Source organism: Phyllobates terribilis, unplaced genomic scaffold (assembly GCF_046119375.1).
Source record: "Phyllobates terribilis strain yellow unplaced genomic scaffold, ASM4611937v1 Scaffold_3__8_contigs__length_932513732, whole genome shotgun sequence".
Lineage (NCBI taxonomy): Eukaryota > Metazoa > Chordata > Amphibia > Anura > Dendrobatidae > Phyllobates > Phyllobates terribilis.
In genome coordinates, this window is record NW_027362763.1 from 360770026 (window position 1) to 360793223 (window position 23198).

The following is a 23198-nucleotide window of genomic DNA, read 5'->3' on the forward strand; positions in this document are numbered from 1 at the left end:
TGCAAATAAGGGTAATGCAAATGTAAAAGTAACACAATAAGAACAAGAAGCAATGGTACATGACAAGAACAGACAAAGCAGTGAGACATATGGTACTTGTATACGCCAACTTCAACGTACCTTCATTAGAATGAAGACCACCAGACTGACAAAAACGTTGGTTCTGGGATTTTTCCAAGCGGTGGAAGCCCCTCTAAACATAAAGTCCTCAGAGACCCCTTGCTGAGCCCATGTACAGTTATCAAACAGTGTAACTAATGTATCTTTCTGTGTCAGCTAAGGAGACAGGAGGGTATGATATGAGTACAACATGCGTTATGCTCTTCAACTGTGTAGTAGCATCTACCTCCATTTAACAGCGGTAGACTTACCTGACCAGCCATGAACTGACCGAATCCTGGTGGAAAAGTCAGAGTAGATATGAGTAAAGTGACCACAGCAGGAAACAGAAGCCGCCTGCAGGTTAAGTGTCAGCAATCAGTGTGCTGCTCATTAAGAAATCTGCAACTTTACTACTAAAGGTTCACTGTAATAACGTCATTTCTATTCGCTTACATTAGCATGTCATTAAAAAGTTTGAGTTTGATTGTTCTTGTATACCGGCTGTCAGTTAGAGTTGACTGAATAGAACCTTTCTACATTATATGGCTAAAAGTATGGGCACCCCTCCTATGTATTGATTTCAGGGGTTTTAATCACATCCGATGCAAACATTAGCATAAAATCAAGCACACAGCCATGTAAAGACAAACATTGGTAGTATTGAGGGTTCTACTGGAGAGCTCAGATGACTGTAGATCTGGCACCGATAGGATGCCACAAGTCAGTTTGTAAAATTGGATTTGCTAGATCCGCTCTGCTGACCTTAAATTGCTATTTCAGACTGTGTTAAGTGTAAAAATCACCTATCCTGTGTTGCATCACCTTTTCCGACAAGCCTACAATCTGCAGTAATCCGTCGCTCCACTATACCGCTGCACGACCAGCTCTATCCTCACCTACTGTATCCTCACCCATCCCTTGTAGATTGCGAGCCCTCACGGGCAGGGTCCTCTCCTCTCATGTACCAGTCGCAAACTTGTTTTGTTCAAGATTATTGTAAGTGTTTTTGCTATGTATACCCCCTTTTTCACATGTAAAGCGCCATGGAATAAATGGCGCTATAATAATAAATAATAATTATAATAACTACTGAGGCCAACCCCCCCTCTTGAAGTGACTTGAAGAACCGAGCCCCAAGAGTTGGATAAGATGGCTTTCCTTGATCGAGCAGCAGCACATGAACCTGAGTACACGATGAACAATGCCAGGCATCGGCTGGAGTGAAGCACATCACTACTCTGTTCTCTACAGTGATTAATAACATTTGTCTACCTGGCAGTTTCATGGACTGGCCGATACTTAGAGAACACAACATATCAGGAATGCACACCACCTAATATAAAAAATAATGGCATGGAGCTTTATTTCAGGATTTGTTAAAGGCTCCTCAAGGGAAAAGTTAATGATACAGTATAGAAAGTCACTTTTGTGGAACAGTTTTTGCACAAAGCAATGTCCATAAAGGCATTGTGTGAGGAGTGTAGTGTGGAGGGATTTACGTGGTCCGTACCATGACCTCAACCCCATTAAACACCTTTGAGATGAACTAGATTGCGAGCTCGGCCCTCTTGTCCAACATCAGCATCTAACCTCAAATTATCTTTTCACTATCTGAGCAGAAATTCCCTTAGACACAATCCAAATCTCATAGAAAGCCTTAACAGAAAAGTAAAAAGCTGTTATAGCTGCAAAGGGGGCTAAGTACAAAATGAACACTGATGGTTTTGGATGGGATGTCCAAGAAGCTAATCTAGATGTGATGTTTGGTGTGCAAATACTTTTTGCCATATAGTGTATCTCCACTGCTGCATATTACTGCAGTGCAATCTGATTCAGAACAGTCATGACCTGGCTGCAATGTGGAGACAGAAAAAAAGTCAATCAAATGGTTTCCTAGAAACGGACAGCCAGGAGAGGAAATAAAGAACCCTATGCCACGTGGTTGGTGCTGAATGCTATAATTATATTATCACTGCTAATAAAATCAGTGGAATAACTAAAAAAGGAGGGTATGGAAGCAAGGTAAACATTTCGTGTGACACAGCTTCAAGAAGAAGCAAGGTGGTATATTAATAAAACTGGATGACTCTAGATTCACCTATTTTGTTTTCTAATTTTATACATTGTATTTCACAAAGTTATAAAAGCTAAGAATGAGCAGCGTATGTTAAAGGGAATCTGTCAGTGGGATCGTCCCTCCTAAGCCGGCTACATGGACATGCAGGTCCTAGGAAGCTAGGAAGCTGAATAAATTGATACCTTGATATCTGCAATATGATCTCTTATTACAGAGAAATCCACATTTTTCTTAATATGTAAATGAGCTGTTAAGATCTATGGGGCAGACACTGACCTGCCTGAAAATCTGCCTCCAGAAATTATTTTAAATAATAACTAGGCGTTACCAGTGTGAGACATGTAGATGAAGAGTGCAGAGATTACATGTCTCACACTGGTAACTCCTCCATTCATGTAAAATAAGCTCTGGAGGCAGATTCTCAGGCTTGTCAGGGTCCGGCCCATAGACCGTAACTGCTCATTTACATATAAGAAAAACGTGGATTTCTCTGGAATAAGACATCAGATTGAAGATATGAAGGTTTCATTTTATTCAGGATCCTATGACCTGCGTGCCCATATAGATGGCTTATGAGGATTGATCCTATTGACAGATGCCCATTAAAAAAGCAACATTTCTCATTAAAGAGGTTGTCCACTACTTTATCATTGATGACCTATCCTTTCCCTGACCCTTTACCCTTGACCCTCGCAGATCCTGCTGGTCTCTATGTTGTCGTTGGTGGCTGGAACTGCTCAGTCTTCTGATAGTGGCATGGGCAGGATACTGCATATCTGCCTCCTATTGATTTGAATAGGAGGTGGATGTGTAGTACCCAGCCGTGGTCACTATCAGAAGACTGAGCAGCTCTACAATTGAGCAGTTCGGCCGGCGGCCGCTGACACCAAGAACAGCTGATTGGCAGGGGTGCGGGGTGTTGGACCCTGACTGATCAGACATTGATGATCTAATCTAAGATGGGATACAAAAACTTTAGAATTGCTGTTCACAGACGCTCTCCATCCAATCTCACTGAGCTAGAGCTAGTTTGCAAAGAAGAATGGTAAAAATGTCAGCCTCTAGATGTGTAAAGCTGGTAGAGACATACCCCAAAAGACTTGCAGCAGGAATTGTGGTGAAAGGTGGTCCAACAAAAGTATTGACTCAGGGGGGCTAAATATAAATGCATGTCACAATTTTCAGATTTATATTTTTTAAATATTTAGAAAACCATGTATCATTTCCTTTACATTGGACAGATACTTGGTAATTAGTATTGGTATATCAAATAAAATCTCAATAAAATACATTTAAAATTTGTGGGTGTAACCTGAAAAAATGTGGAAAAGTTCATGGGGTATGAATACTCTTTCAGGAAACTGTATATGATTTAGCCTATTCTACTTTAAAAACTGCATGTACATATTAAAGTCTCGATATTTGGATTTGTACTGGTGTAGAAAACATAAATTGGTTAGGTAATTCACAGAATTTCTGTGAGAAAAGCCCTGTTTGGTCAAGGTAAATGCATTTCTAGACATACTCACTTTTTCATGAGAAATTTGTTAATTGCTTTTTGTTTCCTCATGAACTCTACAATCTTGCGATTGAGATAGACAAACAATGCACCCCCAAATCCACTAGCGATCCTGCAGGAAATGAGACTCGTCAGATGTCATATAAAAAAGACTTGAAATAAATACAATACAATTTTATATATGTTTAATTTCCTGATACAAGTGAATGCGGCAATGTTGTATATATAGTGTGTGGTCTGGAGCATAGCTGTGTAGGCAAATTTGTATAGGAGCTAATCCTAGCGTTGTGACAGCTTCATTCTGAGGTGTGATTGGAGTGCCAGCAGTCAGACCCCCCCAGGACATCATTGTCAGATTGAACCAATCATTAACTTTTAGTGTCTTCCCTTCTGCTTCCAAATACGCAGCAATCACGCCCATCCTGAAGAAGCCATTCCTTGGACTCAACATCTCTCTTCCAGGGGTCCCAGAGTCCCACCTCTCTGCTGTCCAGAATCCCAGAGTGTATATAAGCCATATCCACATTCTTCTCATTGTGCTTAGTAAAACTCAACAAGGACAAAACCAAATTTATAATCTGTGCAACATTCCACTCAACTCTCATACCAGACCTACTGTATCTATCACAATAAATGACACCACGCTTTCCCCTGCATCACAAGTCCACTGCCTCGGTGTAACTTCTGACTCTGCCCTGTCCTTCAAAGCACACATCCAAGTTCTTACCACCTCCTGCTACTTCCAACTGAAAAATATTTCTACTCCTTTTCTCAACCCTGAATCTACTAAAATGTTAATGCATGCCCTCATCATCTCCCACCTTGACTGCAATATCCTTGTCTGTGGCCTCCCGATTTACACTCTCACAGCTCTCCAGTCAGTCTTCAACTCTGCTGCCTGATTTACCCATCTCTCCCCTCTGCTAATCCATTCAATGGCTTCCAATTCTCCAGTTTAAGCTATCAGTAATGATTTAGAAGGCTGTCCATACATCTCCTCCATACATATCCGGCCTAATCTCCTGATGCCTTCCAAAATATAATCTCCGGTCCTATCAAGATCTCCCTCATGCAACCACTTACGACATTTTTCCAGAACATCCCCAATCTTCTTGGATTCAGAGCCTCAGCACATAAGATTGTGCTCCAAATTTGGAACCCTCAGACGTAACCTTTCTATATGGAAGCCTACAGTTAGCAATAATCCCGCCTCTACGTCACTACAACCGAAGCGGCTGCCACCCCCTAACCTACTGTCTCCTTCCCCATTACCAGTGAGGGCAGGGTCCTCTCCCCTCGGTATAATCTGTCAGTTTGTTTATTTTATGTATGTAATATGTGATTCTGTATGGATTTATTTATTATATGTCTGTAACACTTTTCAGAACCAAGGAATTATTGGTGATTTAAAAATAAATAATCTAAAAAAATAATAATCACAAAGGCACTATGGGGGTATTACCATTTGAGTCACTTAAAAAGATATGCCAATATAGAAGAAAGACCAGTAAAAATGTTACTGCCTAATCTTTTCTAATTATATATGTGATGTAGTCTAGGTGCATTAAAATACTTACTGACGGTATTTCACACTTTTTTTGCATTGTTCCGATCCTCTCTTGGCCCATGTGACTTCAAGTCAGACTCGCTGGATCACACAAGGGTCATTTTCACAATGTAATAATAATAATAATAATAATAATAATAATCATCTTTATTTATAAGGGCTCATTCAGAAGTCCGATTTTTCCAAGTACGAGAAAAACAAAACATCTTATCCTTTCTGACAGTCCATGAAAATCGAACCGCATTTGGAAGTAATCCTGAGTGCAGTCTGATTTTTTCACGGACCCATCAACTTGCATTGCCGATTTTGATCTGACCCTTGGATCAATATTAGGCATGTCTTCACGATTTTCCGCGAAACTCTAGGTCTGTGAAGAATCACAAACATGTGAATGGTACCATAGACTATCACAGGTACGAGGACCATCTGTGAAAAACACAGCAGTCGTATGTGAAATTCATACGTCTGAATGAATCCAAAGACTATGGAGCATCGTTTTGAAGGTCCATAGATTTACAGTACATCGGTGGAAGTCGCACTGCCGCAAAAGAGAAGTCCCTGTGTGAACCAGCAAATATTAGGAGGAACCAGAAGAGGGCTGGACAGATGCTGTAAATTAAAGAAGAATGCGATCCGAAAGCATTTTAATGCATCTACACTACATCACAGGTTTTGCACTTATATAGATGGTAACTCTTTCCAATTACTTTTCCATTGACTAAAGCATAGAGTTGCTGCAAATTCCAGCTATTGATAAAATCTAAGATAAAAACAAAATGAGCAAATACCCTGCAGTAAATAAATAAATAAATAGCAATAGTGCATGAAAATAATATAGAGTTCTTAGTTAACATTATTTTGATCAAAAAAGCCTAAAAGCTATCTCACTACATCAAGGTGACCCTGTTCGACGGCCCTAACCTCTAGTATTAAAACCTTACAATACGTCAAATGACATAAATGTGAATAAGGGCCGAGCAGGACTGAGACCCAGACAAATGGACACCTACCCATGGGGAGCTATATAAACGTAATGTTCAGCTCAAAGAAAAGGGAGGCCACGCCCCTATTCACATTTACGTCATTTGATACATGGTAAGGTTTTTTTTTTAATCAAAATTATGTTAGCCAAGTATCCTTTGTTATTTTCATGCACTATTGCTATTTACTGCAGAGTATTTGCTCATTAAAATTTTATCTTAGGTTTTGTCTGTTTAGTGGCCGGTGTGAACGTGCGTTGATACCAACTTATATTCCAGTTCATCTCTTTATGTTTAAATTCCTGCTATGGCAGACTATACTCTAATATGTTTTACATAGTTGCCCACTATTTGAATATATTTTCTCTAGAGCAGTGCTCCCAACCTGTAGCTTGGGAGCCATATGTGGCTCATGGGCTTAAAACGTGTGGCTTGCAGCGGTCTACCAGCTTTGAGCATTAGCACCTAGTCTAGCAACCAGCTATGAAGAGAAGGTCTCCTTTTATGAGTGGGCCCACATACAAGAGAAGTTCTGGATGTGCATATACTTCTGAGAAAGGGGAGAAAAATAAATATAGTAAACTGAAGATAGGATGATACGGTTAGAGGGAAGCTTGAAGCTGGATGTGATGTGATAGTGTCAAGGGTGTACTAGATATGAGAATACCAAATGAGGGTAAAGTGGAAACCCTTGGGTGTAATTATTCTGCCTATATGGGCATAACATGTAATTTCTGTGGGGAAGCTTTGGCTGTCATCATACCGGTAATGGGGGCTCTGAGTGTAACTACTATGGGAGGGTGGACTTGAATGTGGCTCATGATTATCTCTCAAAGTTAAATGTGGCTCTCAAAGTAAGAAAGGTTGGGGACCGCTGTTCTAGAGAAACCACACCCAAACAACCACAACAACCAGATCTGTGATGCTCATCACTAGAAATCTGGTTTCACAGAATAGGTCGTCTCATTCTGTAATGTTATTCTAAAAATTGCATCATGTGTTCTCTATTGACATTGTGATTTTGGGAAGGTTGATGCCCTCAAGCCTATGGCAGAAACTAGACAAGGAAGAGTTAAAACAGCAAGCACTGCTGTCCTAAGACTGGCATGAGATACCCAAACCTGTACATCTGCAAGACTGGCATTTAGGATAACAACAACTTAACATTTGAGCAAATTCTTCTGGTCAAGGGTGGAGAAAAGTAAGTGGGAAGTGTGACAATTTAGGACGTTTGCCAGATCAGATTGGATGACATTCCAGCCTGCCCAAAAAAGTGGTCAATGGGAATTACAACACCACTTTTGTTTATGCAGCTGCTCACAGACAGAGTAGGCTTGGTTTTACATAAGGAGAACAAATGTAATCTCTTTCCACATCAGACCTTTGTGTAGAAGATCATACATGCCATTAATCTACAATTGTACCAAGAAATATCCAGAGGAACAAAAAAAGGCTCAGACATTTAGATACAGGACAGGTCAGAATAATGGGTCAGAAGGGAAAAGAGGCTTCAGGAAAAGACCTTTGTTGACAAAGTGGTAGCTACAATAACTAGTCCAAAGTCTGACACCGACCCGATTACTGCAAATGCTGGGAGTTCTTGGAGGTCAAAAGGGAAATCCAGGCGAAAACGGGTTTTAAACAATGCAGTGATCGTCTCTGAAAGAAGCAACAAGACAGAGCTGAGTGAACATCAGTGAAATTAAGAGCACAGACAACATGGTCAAATGAGTGACAGAAGAGGTCGCATCAGTAGGGTTCACCCCAAGAAATCCTTTGCCCAGGGCAATTAATAACATGATTTCAAAACCCACACTAAGCACACGGAGTTCGGGTTTTATTAGAACACTGTACGCCAGAAAGAGTAAATCTAGAGATATACAATTGGTCAGAACATGGGAACTATTCCAGCAGCAGTGCCATCTCCCGACATAGCGCCGAACAGATATATTCCTCAACGGAAATGCTTTACAGCAACAGTAAAAAGCATTCCTTCACTTGCTTAGTCTCCCTCTGCAAAAATCTCATTCTAATCATCTGTAACCCGAAGGACACACATCACACATATACTAAAGCATTTATTCACACTACAAACAGAAAGGTCCACTTTCCATTATAGATTTAGTTCTAATAAAAACATTAGAAATGACTGCAGAGAAGTGTGGCTTCTTTATTCTGGGAATATAAGGACCTTTATCTAGAGGCGGCTTTTGACACATCACTATGGCATTTCAGGTTTACATCCCAATTAAACTAAAAAATTGGGTCACGGTGCCACAGACTAGACTAATGACCATTCACACATCATAACTTATTATCTAAGGGTATGTGCACACAGTGTCATTTAGATGCTGATGCAGCAGCTGAGCTTTCCCAGGTGAAGTTGCTTCAGGAAAGTGCCGGCGGACAGTTTTCGGAGATGGCTTTGCCGGCAACTATGCTGTCGATCTTGCGGCAGCTTTCAATGTATACAGAAGCCACCTGAAGAATGAGCATGTCACATCTTGGATCTGCTTTAGAATTTACAAACCCTGAAGCTGTTAAAAGAAGTGACATAAGCTGGAATATGTGTACAGTTATATTGCTTTGACATTACTGTACACTATTTTCATTTTATGGAGTGCTTTTGAATGCTTTATAAGGCGGAATCCGCCTGAAAAAGACACAGTGTGCACATATCTTAAGGCTAGGTTTACACTGAACTTCTTTTCAGGAGTTTTTGGAGTAGAAACTCTCTAATCAAAAGACTTGATTTTTGAACTTCATGTGGCTTCTAGAGAGTTTCTGTTCCAAAAACTACTGAAAAAAACCTCAGTGTAAATACACCCTAAGCCTTATCGGTGGGTTTACCTCTTGGTGATATCCATTCCAGCATTCAGGTAAGATCCTTGCCTTCCCAGACCCCAAAACTCATCTTCAGCCTCAATATATGCAGTTTCTATTGCCAAAAGAGACCCTGCCTCTCGTTTGCTGTTATCTATTTCTGTGTAGCCTCTATGCTTTACCTTCTAGACGTCTGATGCATGTTGCACAGTTGCATTGTTTGTACTAGTTGCTGACTTTTAATAAACCATATAAAAAAGCACACTGTGTTAGCCGACCTTGCAGTCAGATCTGAATTTAATGCTGACTAATGCTACTTCAGGAATACAGTATAGACCAAAAGTTTGGACACACCTTCTCATTAAAAGATTTTTCTGTATTTTCTTGACTATCAAAATTGTACATTCACACTGAAGGCATCAAAACTATGAATTAACACATGTGGAATTATATACTTAACAAAAAAGTGTGAAACAACTGAAAATATGTCTTATATTCTAGGTTCTTCAAAGTAGCCATTTTTTGCTTTGATGACTGCTTTGCACACTTTTGGCATTCTCTTGATGACCTTCAAGAACTAGTCACTAGAAATGGTCTTCCAACAATCTTGAAGGAGTTCCCAGAGATGCTTAGCACTTGTTGGCCCGTTTGCCTTCACTCTGCGGTCCAGCTCATGCCAAACCATTTCGATTGGGTTCAGGTCTGGTGACTGTGGAGGCCAGGTCATCTGGAATAGCACCCCAACACTCTCCTTCTTGGTCAAATAGCCCTTACACAGCCTGGAGGTGTGTTTGGGGTCATTGTCCTGTTGAAAAATAAATGATGGTCCAAGTAAACGCAAACCGGATGGAATAGCATGCCGCTGCAAGATGCTGTGGTAGCCATGCTGGTTCAGTATGCCTTCAATTTTGAATAAATCCCCAACAGTGTCACCAGCAAAGCACCCCCACACCATCACACCTCCTCCTCCATGCTTCACGATGGGAACCAGGCATGTAGAGTCAATCCGTTCACCTTTTCTGCGTCATACAAAGACACGGTGGTTGGAACCAAAGATCGCAAATTTGGACTCATCAGACCAAAGCACAGATTTCCACTGGTCTAATGTCCATTCCTTGTGTTCTTTAGCCCAAAAAAGTCTCTTCTGCTTGTTGCCTTTCCTTAGCAGTGGTTTCCTAGCAGCTATTTTACCATGAAGGCCTGCCGCACAAAGTCTCCTCTTAACAGTTGTTGAAGAGATGTGTCTGCTGCTAGAACTCTGTGTGGCATTGACCTGGTCTCTAATCTGAGCTGCTGTTAACCTGTGATTTCTGAGGCTGGTGCTCGGATAAACTTATCCTCAGAAGCAGAGGTGACTCTTGGTCTTCCTTTCCTGGGGCGGTCCTCATGTGAGCCAGTTTCTCTGTAGCGCTTGATGGTTTTTGCAACTGCACTTGGGGACACTTTCAAAGTTTTCCCAATTTTTCGGACTGACTGACCTTCATTTCTTAAAGTAATGATGATCACTCATTTTTCTTCACTTAGCTGCTTTTTTCTTGCCAGAATACAAATTCTAACAATCTATTCAGTAGGACTATCAGCTGTGTATCCACCTGACTTCTGCACAACACAACTGATGGTCCCAACCCCATTTATAAGGCAAGAAATCCCACTTATTAAACCTGACAGGGCACACCTGTGAAGTGAAAACCATTTCCGGTGACTACCTCTTGAAGCTCATCAAGTGAATGCCAAGAGTGTGCAAAGCAGTCATCAAAGCAAAAGGTGGCTACTTTGAAGAACCTAGAATATAAGACATATTTTCAGTTGTTTCACACTTTTTTGTTAAGTATATAATTCCACATGTGTTAATTCATAGTTTTGATGCCTTCAGTGTGAATGTACAATTTTCAAAGTCATGAAAATACAGAAAAATCTTTAAATGAGAAGGTGTATCCAAACTTTTGGTCTGTACTGTACATCACCACAACTCCACTCTGATCCACTTCCAATAATAGCCCATTACTGTGACAGTAACTATGACACTATAGAACTGGCTCCTTCTTCATTCAGACACACATAAGCACATGGTGATGCTATTTTCAAGTCTCAGGGCAGTGCTTCATTGGAAGCCATCTATGCTGCCTGCTGAGGAACACAGACAAGGAGCCACGTGTCTGGGCAGCCGGTGCACGTCACATTGGTGAAAGAAGCACTTAATCTGACAGCATTGTGCACAGATCATAACTCGATGTCATACAAAGCATGTCATGAGAGCCGTTATAATCACTCTTAGTTTTTTTGTAATAAGAAGCTGTTGCCACCTACTTGGTATTTTGGAATGTCATAATACACTTTATATTTCACATATTATTCCTTTCTCAGTGATTTAGGCCTCTAATCTCAAATTCCATACTGTCAATGTTTACCTTCATCTTTGTTCCATACAGCAAGGACTCGAAATATGAAAGCACTAAAGGTAGCAGCAAAAAAACCCCGCCAGTAATTTCTTACAGCAAAGAATGTAGAGGTGACCTCGATGCTAAACAGGACCCCTAGATTGGAGAGAATGAACAAAGCTATTAGTCGCTAAAATGTTAGCAGACACTAAACAAAAGGAACTATCAGGAACTTCTACAACTAAACCGAATGTAATTTTTTTTTCAATTATGTCCATTAACAATCCTACACTTACATCCTAGTGCTAAGGACGCCTTTCTACAAGCCAACTAGATAAGTGAAAATGAGCTTACAGTAAACCTCAAGGCTGGCAACATATTTGGTATTGTTTTCGTTACATAACTATAGAATTAGGTAAATGTCACACACATGCTTTGAGCAGCCCTCCCTTTTAACTGCTGGATCCTTCCACCCACAAATCATTTACATTTTCTTCCAGAGCCTTTCCCACGCCTTGTCTCTTCCCCCAGATCCTCATGAGTCACTCAACCCTCTTACCTCCAATAGGGGCAGCAAAACAGCATCCAACTCCAACAGCACAAGCTGCTGCCAGCATCTCGATGTTACGTGACTCATTCTACAAGCAAGAAATATTATTATTAGTATCACGGTTATTACCATCAGCAATATCAGACTGTATCAATCTGCTAATCACAGGAACAGGGCCAGCAAAATGTATATAGTCTATGTACTTTTATTTTTACTTTTTTTTAAGTTAATTTAGTAAGTATATACAGCGGGCTGTCATACGATCCTCAATGTCAAACCTCCAAATGCAAAGACACACAACTAAGTCGTAATGTATACAGATGATAAATGCCTAATTGCTGGGGCTACAACGATCACAAGAACCGGGTCTGGATACCCTATTCCTCCTCGCCGTGATGGAGATAGCCAAGGGCTGGACTACGCCATCTTCATCAGTCTCTAACACTGAATTGAGCAGCACTTGTAGTGCTGTACCGGGCTTCATGTAATCCTGACTGCAGTGAAGAGGAATGAGGGATTTGGACCCTCAATCTAGTGATCGTCCTGCTCCACGGTTGTCTATAAGACTGAAGGAGCCAGATCAGTGCTGTACTCGGCAACCTCTGTCCCACAGAGCAGAGTGTAATCAGCATGCCTCTGTTATCAGACATTTATCACATATATTGTTAATGAGTGATCAATGTCTTTTATGGAAAAAAATACACTTATAAAGACATGGCAGGATGCCCTGCTGATAAAGTAGCCTTCTATGCAGGTGTTAATGCTGCTGCAATAAGTCTTTCTGTGAGGCTGCATTGTGTGAACTGCAAGAGATAAAATAAGACAGAGTTCCATGAGATGCCAACATTCCCAATAATGACAACTTGTATCTTTGGCAAATGAATCCCAATGGTTTGTCAATGCGTGTGACAACGACACTGTTGTATGAGTTTACGAGGGACCGTTCCTGTCAAACTAATCTGATCAGCTTTTATGAGGAGGCAAGTTCTGGACTGGACCAAGGAAATGCAGTGGATGTTGTGTATATGGACTTTTCAAAAGCTTTTGATACGGTACCACACAAAAGGTTGATACATAAAATGAGAACAATGGGGATAGGGGAAAATATATGTATGTGGGTTAAGAATTGGCTCAGTGATAGGAAACAAAGGGTGGTTATTAATGGAAAACACTCAGACTGGGTCTCAGTTAACAGTGGGGTACCACAGGGGTCAGTATTGGGCCCCCTTCTTTTTAACATATATATTAATGACCTTGTAGGGGGCCTACAGAGTAGTATCTCAATATCTGCAGATGACACTAAACTCTGCAGGGTAATCAATACAGAGGAGGACAATTTTATATTACAGGAGGATCTATGTAAACTAGAAGCTTGGGCTGAGAAATGGCAAGTGAGCTTTAATGGGGATAAATGTAAGGTAATGCACTTGGGCAGAGGAAATAAAATGTATAATTATATGCTTAATTGTAAAACACTGGGCAAAAATGTAACTGAAAAAGACCTGGGTGTATTGGTGGACGACAAGCTCACGTTTAGTGGCCAGTGTCAGGCAGCTGCTGCAAAGGCAAATAAAATAATGGGATGCATTAAAAGAGGCATAGATGCTCATGAGGAGAACAAAATTTTACCTCTATACAAGTCATTAGTGAGACCACACTTAGAATACTGTGTACAGTTCTGGTCTCCGGTGTATAAGAAAGACATAGCTGAACTAGAGCGGGTGCAGAGAAGAGCGACCAAGGTTATTAGAGGACTGGGGGATCTGCAATACCAAGACAGGTTATTACACTTGGGGTTATTTAGTGTGGAAAAAAGAAGGCTTAGGGGTGATCTTATTACTATGTACAAGTATATGAGGGGCCAGTACAAAGACCTTTCTACTGATCTTTTTACTCTGAGGCCAGAGACGGGGACAAGGGGGCATCTTCTACGTCTGGAGGAAAGAAGGTTTAATCATAATCACAGACGGGGATTCTTTACTGTAAGAGCAGTGAGACTATGGAACTCTCTGCCACATGATGTTGTAATGAGTGATTTACTATTAAAATTTAAGAAGGGCATGGATGCCGTTCTTGAAAAGCATAGTATTACAGGTTATATATACTAGATTCCTTGATAGGGCATTTATCCAGGGAACTAGTCTGATTGCCGTATGTGGAGTCAGGAAGGAATTTTTTTCCCCAATGTGGAGCTTAGTGTTTGCCACATGGGTTTTTTTTGCCTTCCTCTGGATCAACATGTTAGGCTATGGGTTGAACTAGATGGACTTAGTCTTCCTTCAACCTTAAAAACTATGTTACTATGTTACTATGTATGTGAGCACATACTGTAAATAGGGTTATTTATGCAGTTTTTGCACTGTACTACTAATCATGTCTCATAAAATGGAAGTTAGAACTGCTGTGTAGTCCAGGTTATTCCATACTATAATAATATGGAATTCTGTATCATTTCTTCCAGTTCCACAACAGGTGAAGGTCTGTGCCAGGCAGGTAATAGGACTGTCATACCATACGGCACAGTGCCACACTATAAGTAATAGCCCGTGTCTGCCTCCTCATTTTCAGCAGGGCGGTCATAATGCACCAGAGACAGCCACACTCTTTCACAAGAGTCGAAAAAAGCCACCAGGGAGAATCACCTTATGTACTCACCTCGTATATTCCTCCAAAGAGAGACATGAACTTGCTGAGCAGAGCAGCGCACATACTGGCAACATGCACAAATGGGCCCTGAGGAGGCGAGAAGGAGAAATGTCAGCTTCCATTCATTCACTGATACATAATGTGACTGCAGTGCTGCGCTGGCAGAAGCTGACGGAAACAGATTTGCTTCACATAAATGCCGTTTTGCATGACTATCGCAGGTAATCCTATTGATTCATTTGCGCTCCATGTGTTGGTATTAGCAGCTCCATTTATCTGCCATGTGTACGGCCCGCTGGTCCCTGCTCACTGTACACTTAACAATGAGCATGTCGTGACATCAGCCCGCTGTCACTGGAGATGAAGCCTTATCATTCACTACACATCATCTGTCGTGAATATAAGCCTCCATGACAAGCATTTATATACAGATTTAATTTCATAAAGAGGCCGGCTCCCATGTAGAAATCATTTCCACTTTAATGATTCCTTAAAAAAAAACTTTTTACAACTATTTTCTCGGCATGCATTAACGGATAATGTACTTAATGGATACAAGAAGAATGCCTCTTAATATACACAGATCCCGATCTCAGCCGAGGACCCAGCTCTTCAGGACACACTGACAGCCTTATCTCCTCGAGGGAGCAGTAGCCATGTTATCCTCCAACATGTCCAGCATGTTCCCTGAGCTCTGCTATCAGGGGACAGTGAAGGAGCCCCTAGAGAAAACAGACTGGGCAGGCATCGTGCCAACATTAGAGGAATCTGACAACATTTATTTATTGCATATGGGTCACTTATAGCACAGACTTTCCATATCTTTTCTCGGTCACAAAAAACGTATGTACATTTTAGTCTAGTGCTTGGCATAACTGCTAGGTCAGGTACCTATATATACTTCATTTATCAGAGTGGCAATGCCACATGGAGTAACAACATCACGGTCCACCATCATTATACACTGTGCGTCAGCGCTGCGATCAATAAATGTATAAATTCCATATTGGAATACACATAAAAAACGAGTCACCTCTCAATGTGCCCAAACAGTCCTCATGTGAGCTGGGGAAGAGATAGGACCCAGGCTTACCTTTCTGGGAAAGATGGGTGCATCCGGGTGCTGATTATTAAGGTATGCCTTGTTGAGGTTGGATGGCTTTTGTCATTTCTTGATCGAAAAATGCTGACTAAGTACCTTTCATTTTTAATGTTTACAGCAATATTGGTACCAGTTCATGTATTCATTAATCGCAGTGTGCTGACGCAAAATCTATGTATATGTTTGTATACTGGCTGCATAGCGTGTTTGCGCACCTTTACACTAATTTTAAACTAAAGGTGTGCGGGCCCTATTTTTTTTTTATTGTCCCCAGTCCCCACAATATCCTGTGGCTATCCTGTGTAAACCAGTCCACATACCCTACTCATAATCCCTCTATATGCAAAAAAAATAAGTCCAGCTTTTATAGTACAAAGGTAGAGACTCGTCTAATTAACTTCAGAAAATTCCAAACTCACTTCTTTTCCTAATGGCATTCCACTTCCAAGGGCACATGTCAGTCCAATGACTTTTGCAATAAATGTCTTAAGTGTTAGATATTCCTTGAGCACCACCCCACGTAGAATAGTCTTCATCTCTGGTATTCCAGAGCCTGCGAGACATCAAATAATAATGATCAGAGACTACACTGATCAATACTAGCGATGGCAAGAAGAACACGCCGCTTTCTACATAGCCAAACTCTTGGACAGTATCTGTAAAGGAAAAAAAAGTTTGTGTCGTCCATCCACCTGACTAAGACATTTAAGATCTCCAGTGGCTTCTTATTTGATAACCTTGACCTGTGAGCATAAAGTGAGGTATCTCTGTAGTCTGGTGATCAGCTAGAAGTTCTGATCCTATATTATACATGATAAATCAATAAAGGAATATGGTATGTGAAGAGCAGGTGATTCCAGCCTAAAAGGCAAGGTGGGACAAGGTACAAAGTCAGAAAATAACAGAACTATAAATATACGCAGGAAAATGTCAGATTGCACAGCAGGGGTGAGTGAGAAAAGCGCAGCCTCTCCATAGGTGAAAGGTCTCAGCACGGAGAATGGACCGGTGCCTTTGACTATTGCTTATTTTATCACAATAGACAAAAATATCCCCTCTAAATAAAAAACAGTCAGATCAACTGTCCGGGTGGAAATCTTTATTTGCAACTTTAAAAACTTTAATTTTTCAAAGTTATATAAAAAAGGTGAATTAGTAAAGGCTATACAATGTCAGGTCCTTGTATTACTACACTATACAATGGTATCTCTGATGGAAAAACATTGTTGAAAACTGTACATCAAACCTACAGTTCTGCTCTAATTCTGCTAATACGTCAGTGGTAATCTTGTATAATGTGACACCAGGGTACACATGAGGTGTTTGCACATACCCACAGCCTGAGGAGCCAGAATTTGTGTGAATCCGGCAGAGAAAGTGATGAGGACAACGGGATACGTGACCCAGGCCAAGTACTGCAGAAAAACATTGCTCTCTAAGCCACCGTACATCCATTTGTGAGCTGTGAATAAAAAGATGGAAAAAAAAGACTAGGTTAGAAATAAAAAACGCATAAAAGGAGGCTCTGAACATAATGCAGATGATAAACTGATGGACGAGAGCCAGTGTTACATTACACCAGACTTTCCACAGCTGCTCATCTTCTCCAGTGAGTGGAAAGATCCCAGATGTAGAGGCTCCTACCTCAGTAACGTCTACAGCAGTGGTGGACAACCAGCCGTCCTCGCCAGTCCTACAAAGTACCCAGCTCAGAAAGCTGCAAGAATTAGGTTTCTCTACCTTATGTTAGAGGGGACATACAGAGTGCGGGCAGCAGAGGACAGAAACACTAACTCATGTGGTTTCACGCACCCAGAGACTCATGGGTGCGCTGTAATACAATGTGATACATTGTATTGTTTTTATTGTCTGTACATGTCTCTACTTAATTGTAAAGTGCTGCGGAATATGTTGGCGCTATATAAATAAAAATTATTATATGACACTATATATAGCTCAGTGGTTGACTACCCAGTACATCAGGATGGCAAAAAACTGTATATAGGAGCATGTGGTGGAGTTATCTTTGAGTGGATTGTCTCAGCAAATACAATCTCTTTCATATTGAAGCCGCATTAGCAGATTACCACAGGTCCAGCTCCCTGCACCCCTGCCACAGGGTCCCGCTCCCTGCACCACTGACACTGGCCCAGCTCCCTGCACCTCTTACCATCAGTCCAGCTCCCTGCACCCCTGCCACAGGGTCCCGCTCCCTGAACCACTGCCACTGGCCTTGTTCCCTGCACCACTGCCACCGGCCTGCTCCCTGCACCACTGCCACTGGCCCAGCTCCCTGCACCTCTTACCATCAGTCCAGCTCCCTGCACCCCTGCCACAGGGTCCCGCTCCCTGAACCACTGCCACTGGCCTTGTTCCCTGCACCACTGCCACCGGCCTGCTCCCTGCACCACTGCCACTGGCCCAGCTCCCTGCACCTCTTACCATCAGTCCAGCTTCCTGCACTCCTGCCACAGGGTCCCGCTCCCTGAACCACTGCCACTGGCCTTGTTCCCTGCACCACTGCCACCGGCCCAGCTGCCTGCCCCTCTTACTATCGGTCCAGCTCCCTGCACCACTGCTACCAGCCTGCTCCCTGCACCACTGCCACTGGCCCAGCTCCCTGCACCTCACCTGTTGCATTAACAAAAAACTTGCATTTAGGAACATTAATTTGTAGGTGAATTACAGTGGGTGTATATGGGTACACCCCTTTAAAAACTCCCTTTAAACCATATTACAAGGGGTAATTCCAACAGCCAAGTAAAACAAAAAAATAATCTAAATATATCACTATAAAACATAATTTTAGTGCTAGTGTCAAAAACCTTTGAAAACTAAATTTTTAATGCTTTTTCACCTCTTTCCTGTACTTTGGGGGGCAGCGACCATGTACGCAGTGCTATGTAATATGATGACTCCAATATATTATAAAAACTCTGATGGGAGTGCTTCTTTTAGCAGACTATTTGCATATTTTTCTTCACAGTGAGCATTGCATGGCCAGTAAGACTTCCTATTCTGGCTTGATGTTCTCCTTAAAGGGATTGTCCACTTTAAGAAAAATCTAATCACTGGGTGCAGTTTGTTATAAAAAAAACCCACCAAACAAACACTGCTTTACTCACCCATTCCGGTTCCAGCCCTGTGTCTCTGCTGTTGCTCCCTTTGTCTCATACTGGCTGCAGGTCTGATATGACATCAATAGTGTTGCAGCCAATCAGTGAGTAAAGAGCAGTGCAGTCCGTCTACACAGGCAGAGCTGCTGAGCTCAGTGATTGGCTGCATCGCTGCAGGTAATATCAGACACTGGGAGCAGCAGCGGCTAGGCAGAGCTGGACCCAGAGACGGTGAATAAAATGTAGTCAGGTTTTTTCATAACAGACAGCAGGTGAGGATGAAGATTTTCTGAAAAGAGATAACCCCTTTAAAGGAGAAATTTTACTCCTTAAACCTACCATGGACACATTATATTCTACTGTGTTATGCACATGTCCGAATATAAAAATATCAAAACAGAAAGTCAAGCAGACACAGCTAATAAAGGAGAAGTGCGCCAAATATGTGTAAAAAAAATTATTTTAAAGACAGATGTATGGGACACACATAACATGGACTGTGAACATTCAAAAGACCATATTGAATCCTTTATTAAAGAGGTTGTCCACTAATTTTTCACTGATGACCTATCCTTACGATAGGTCATCAATGTCTGATCGGCCGGGGTCCGACACCCAGCACCCCCGCTGATCAGCTGTCATCAGTGGCCGCCAGCCAGAAGTACTTACTTGCAGAGCTGGCCGTCTACTTGTTGTGGCCGGGACTTGGTACTGCACATCCGCCTATTGAGTAGGAGACAAGTAGATGGCCAGCTCCGCAAGTAAGTACTTCCGGCTGGCGGCCACCGCCACTGAAAGCAGCGGATCGGGGGTGCCGGGTGTCAGATAACGGCTGATCAGACATTGAGGACTTATCCTAAGGATAGGCCATTAATGTAAAAGTAGTGGACAACCTCTTTAAATGTGACAAAAACACACTGGTACAAGCCATTACAATTTTATACAGAATTATTAATAAGGAACTACAAACAATAAAGCAGTTCCTAACAACTAGCAGAAAACAACCCTAAAATCATGTATGGGACCCCACTTAGAAGCTCCCTGCCATATGAACAAATCAATCCAGAAGATAGTTTAATGTGCACATCTTAATACAGTTATATGAAAAAGTTTGGGCACCCCTATTAATCTTAAGCATAATGTTTTATAAAAATTGGTGTTTTTGCAACAGCTATTTCAGTTATTATTTGATATATGTAATAACTGTTGGACACAGTAATGTTTCTGCCTTGAAATGAGGTTTATTGTACTAACAGAAAATGTGCAATCTGCATTCAAACTAAATTTGACAGGTGCATAAGTATGGGCACCTCACCAGAAAAGTGACATTAATATTTAGTGGATCCTCCTTTTGCAAAAATAACAGCCTCTAGTCGCTTCCTGTAGCTTTTAATGATTTCCTGGATCCTGGATGAAGGTATTTTTGACCATTCCTCTTTACAAAACAATTCCAGTTCAGTTAAGTTTGATGGTCGCAGAGCATGGACAGCCCTCTTCAAATGATCCCACAGATGTTCAATGATATTCAGGTCTGGGGACTGGGATGGCCATTCCAGAACATTGTAGTTGTTCCTCTGCATGAATGCCTGAGTAGATTTGGAGCGGTGTTTTGGATCATTGTCTTGCTGAAAGATCCATCCCCTGCGTAACTTCAACTTTGTCACTGATTCTTGAACATTATTGTCAAGAATCTGCTGATACTGAGTGGAATCCATGCGTCCCTCAACTTTAACAAGATTCCCAGTGCCGGCATTGGCCACACAGCCCCAAAGCATGATGGAACCTCCACCAAATTTTACTGTGGGTAGCAAGTGTTTTTCTTGGAATGCTGTGTTTTTTTGCCGCCATGCATAACGCCTTTTTGTATGACCAAACAACTCAATCTTGGTATCATCAGTCCACAGGACCTTCTTCCAGAAAGAAATTGGCTTCTCCAAATGTGCTTTTGCATACATCAGCCGACTCTGTTTGTGGCGTGCTTGTAGAAACGGCTTCTTTCGCATCACTCTCCCATACAGCTTCTCCTTGTGCAAAGTGCGTTGTATAGTGACACCATCTGCAGCAAGTTGATGCTGCTGCTCTCTGGAGGTGGTCTGAGGATTGTCCTTGACTGATCTCACCATTCTTCTTCTCTGCCTTTCTGATGTTTTTCTTGGCCTGCCACTTCTGGCCTTAACAAGAACTGTCCCTGTGTTCTTCCATTTCCTTATTATGTTCCTCACAGTGGAAACTGACAGGTTAAATCGCTGTGACAGCTTTTTGTATCCTTTCCCTGAACAACTATGTTGAATAATCTTTGTTTTCAGATCATTTGACAGTTCTTTTGAGGAGCCCATGATGCCACTCTTCAGAGGAGATTCAAACAGGAGAACAACTTGCAAGTGGCCACTTTAAGTAGCTTTTCTCATGATTGCATACACCTGGCTATGAAGTTCAAAGCTCAATGAGGTTACAAAACCAAAAAAAGTGCTTTAGTAAGTCAGTAAAAAGTAGGTAGGAGTATTTAAAACAAGAAAATGATAAGGGTGCCCATACTTATGCACCTGTCAAATTTTGTTTGAATGCAAATTGCACATTTTCTGTTAGTATAATAAACCTCATTTCAAGGCAGAAACATTACTGTGTCCAACAGTTATTATATATATCAAACTGAAATAGCTGTTGCAAAAACACCAATTTTTATAAAACATTAAGCTTAAGATTAATAGGGGTGCCCAAACTTTTTCATATAACTGTATACAGTGAATAACATACTGAAATAACTGTCTCCTTAAACAAAGTGAATCCCTTAAGAAAGAATAATATAAGAGGTGTGACACTGCAAAAATAAAACATCAAGGTCTCACACAAAGAATCTTCAAAATATAGTGATAACTTAGTCCATGAAGTCTGCTAGTCGATAAAGCCCTACGCGTACCGCTGCGACAACAGCTTTGTCAGGGGGTGCGATACTTGATTTGTCTGTGAATCATAAATGGACATGCGCTAAGTTGGTCCTAACTGCAGATCAAACTTGCCTATGAATGGGTCCGCCAACAATATCGAACAGCATATGTGTTCGTTTTTGATGTACTGATTGCTTGTGAAACCTCTTTTTGGACTTGCATCTATATTTTAACGTATTTGACAAAAATATGGTAAAAATGGACACACGGAACACAAAAGGATAAAAAACAGACAATCAAACAGATGAAAAAAACTCATTTTTTTGCAGGTGCAAAATGGGCACACATGTGTGAATGAGGCCTGGGGCTGGGTTTTCATATCAGTACCGTGCACCGGTCATGTGCCTATAGACAGAATAAAAAAGCACTGAATACAGTGTTTTTGGCTGTAGGATTAGACTGGTGCAACAACTGATATGCTGGATGTTTGGAAATGATCCTATAGTAATCGGTGGGATCGATTCTGCCATTTCACTATAGCATGCCAAAGGAAAAAACAACAGATGACCATAGATATACAAATGAGGCCTACAAAATGTAAAAGATTATTCTTTAGGATCAAAAGGTAGTTTGATGAGAACATGAATTTTCAAAATAGGGTGTTTTTTTATTTCTTAGTTAATGATCTCACTTTCGAAAATGTGCACGTAACCTGTGGTACATGAAAAAATATCCGTATATATTCATTCATGTCTTTCTCACCTTGTAAACACACTGCAATTGTGAAATCCATGACCCAGCTCACCAGAGCCATCAATAAACCCAGCAAAATAAGGAAAATCCAGTCCTCTCCAATACGAGACAGTATAATCCGCTGGGAGTGTACGCAGCAGACTAAAAAAGGCAAAGACCAAAGAATTAAATGATATCACTGAAGACACATGGTTGATATGAACATCGGTGCACATGACAAGTTAGATACAGCAAAGCGGCCTCACATGGAGAGACATGAGACAAGCCACAATGAAATCCCAATACAGAAGAGCCATTTATCACAGCTATGTATAACATGCTAAACAAACGCAGTAGAAGTGATGGTATGACTGGTACGACATGATACAAAGAACGACAAGACTATACAGGGTACAAGTAGGGGCTATAGGCACAAAAGTATGGGGTATTCTTAATCAAAGCTAGATTGGGAATTCATTAAGCAATTTTCACAAGAAATCTGGAGTAGAAGAGTCCCCAATTTTTGCGCAATGCATAGTTGAGCAAAAATTTTGCAACATTTTGTGGGTTTTTTAAAGTGGATGGAGCTTAGTGTGAGCAGTGTGGTCTGGGGGCAGCGCTACAGATTCTCTATCATGTACTCCACAAACATCGTGTAAATTATAGCAGGTGTAACTGAACAAATTCTTGTCCTGAATGTTGATCCAGTTAATCAGGACTC

General features: G+C 41.3%; 1 protein-coding gene across 2 annotated transcripts in view; it reads right to left on the reverse strand.

Annotated features, from left to right (window-relative positions):
- Positions 1-23198, reverse strand: part of CLCN2 (chloride voltage-gated channel 2) — a 258540-nt gene that overhangs the window by 141949 nt on the left and 93393 nt on the right. For both annotated transcript variants that reach the window (XM_073675347.1, XM_073675346.1), the window contains exons 3-12: positions 22508-22639; positions 17078-17206; positions 16164-16297; positions 14652-14729; positions 12006-12084; positions 11477-11602; positions 7820-7904; positions 3709-3810; positions 372-456; positions 121-276 (exon numbers count right to left, since the gene is read on the reverse strand). In XM_073675347.1, coding sequence (XP_073531448.1) covers positions 121-276; positions 372-456; positions 3709-3810; positions 7820-7904; positions 11477-11602; positions 12006-12084; positions 14652-14729; positions 16164-16297; positions 17078-17206; positions 22508-22639 — 1106 coding nt within the window. The remainder of the gene's footprint in view (positions 1-120; positions 277-371; positions 457-3708; positions 3811-7819; positions 7905-11476; positions 11603-12005; positions 12085-14651; positions 14730-16163; positions 16298-17077; positions 17207-22507; positions 22640-23198) is intronic.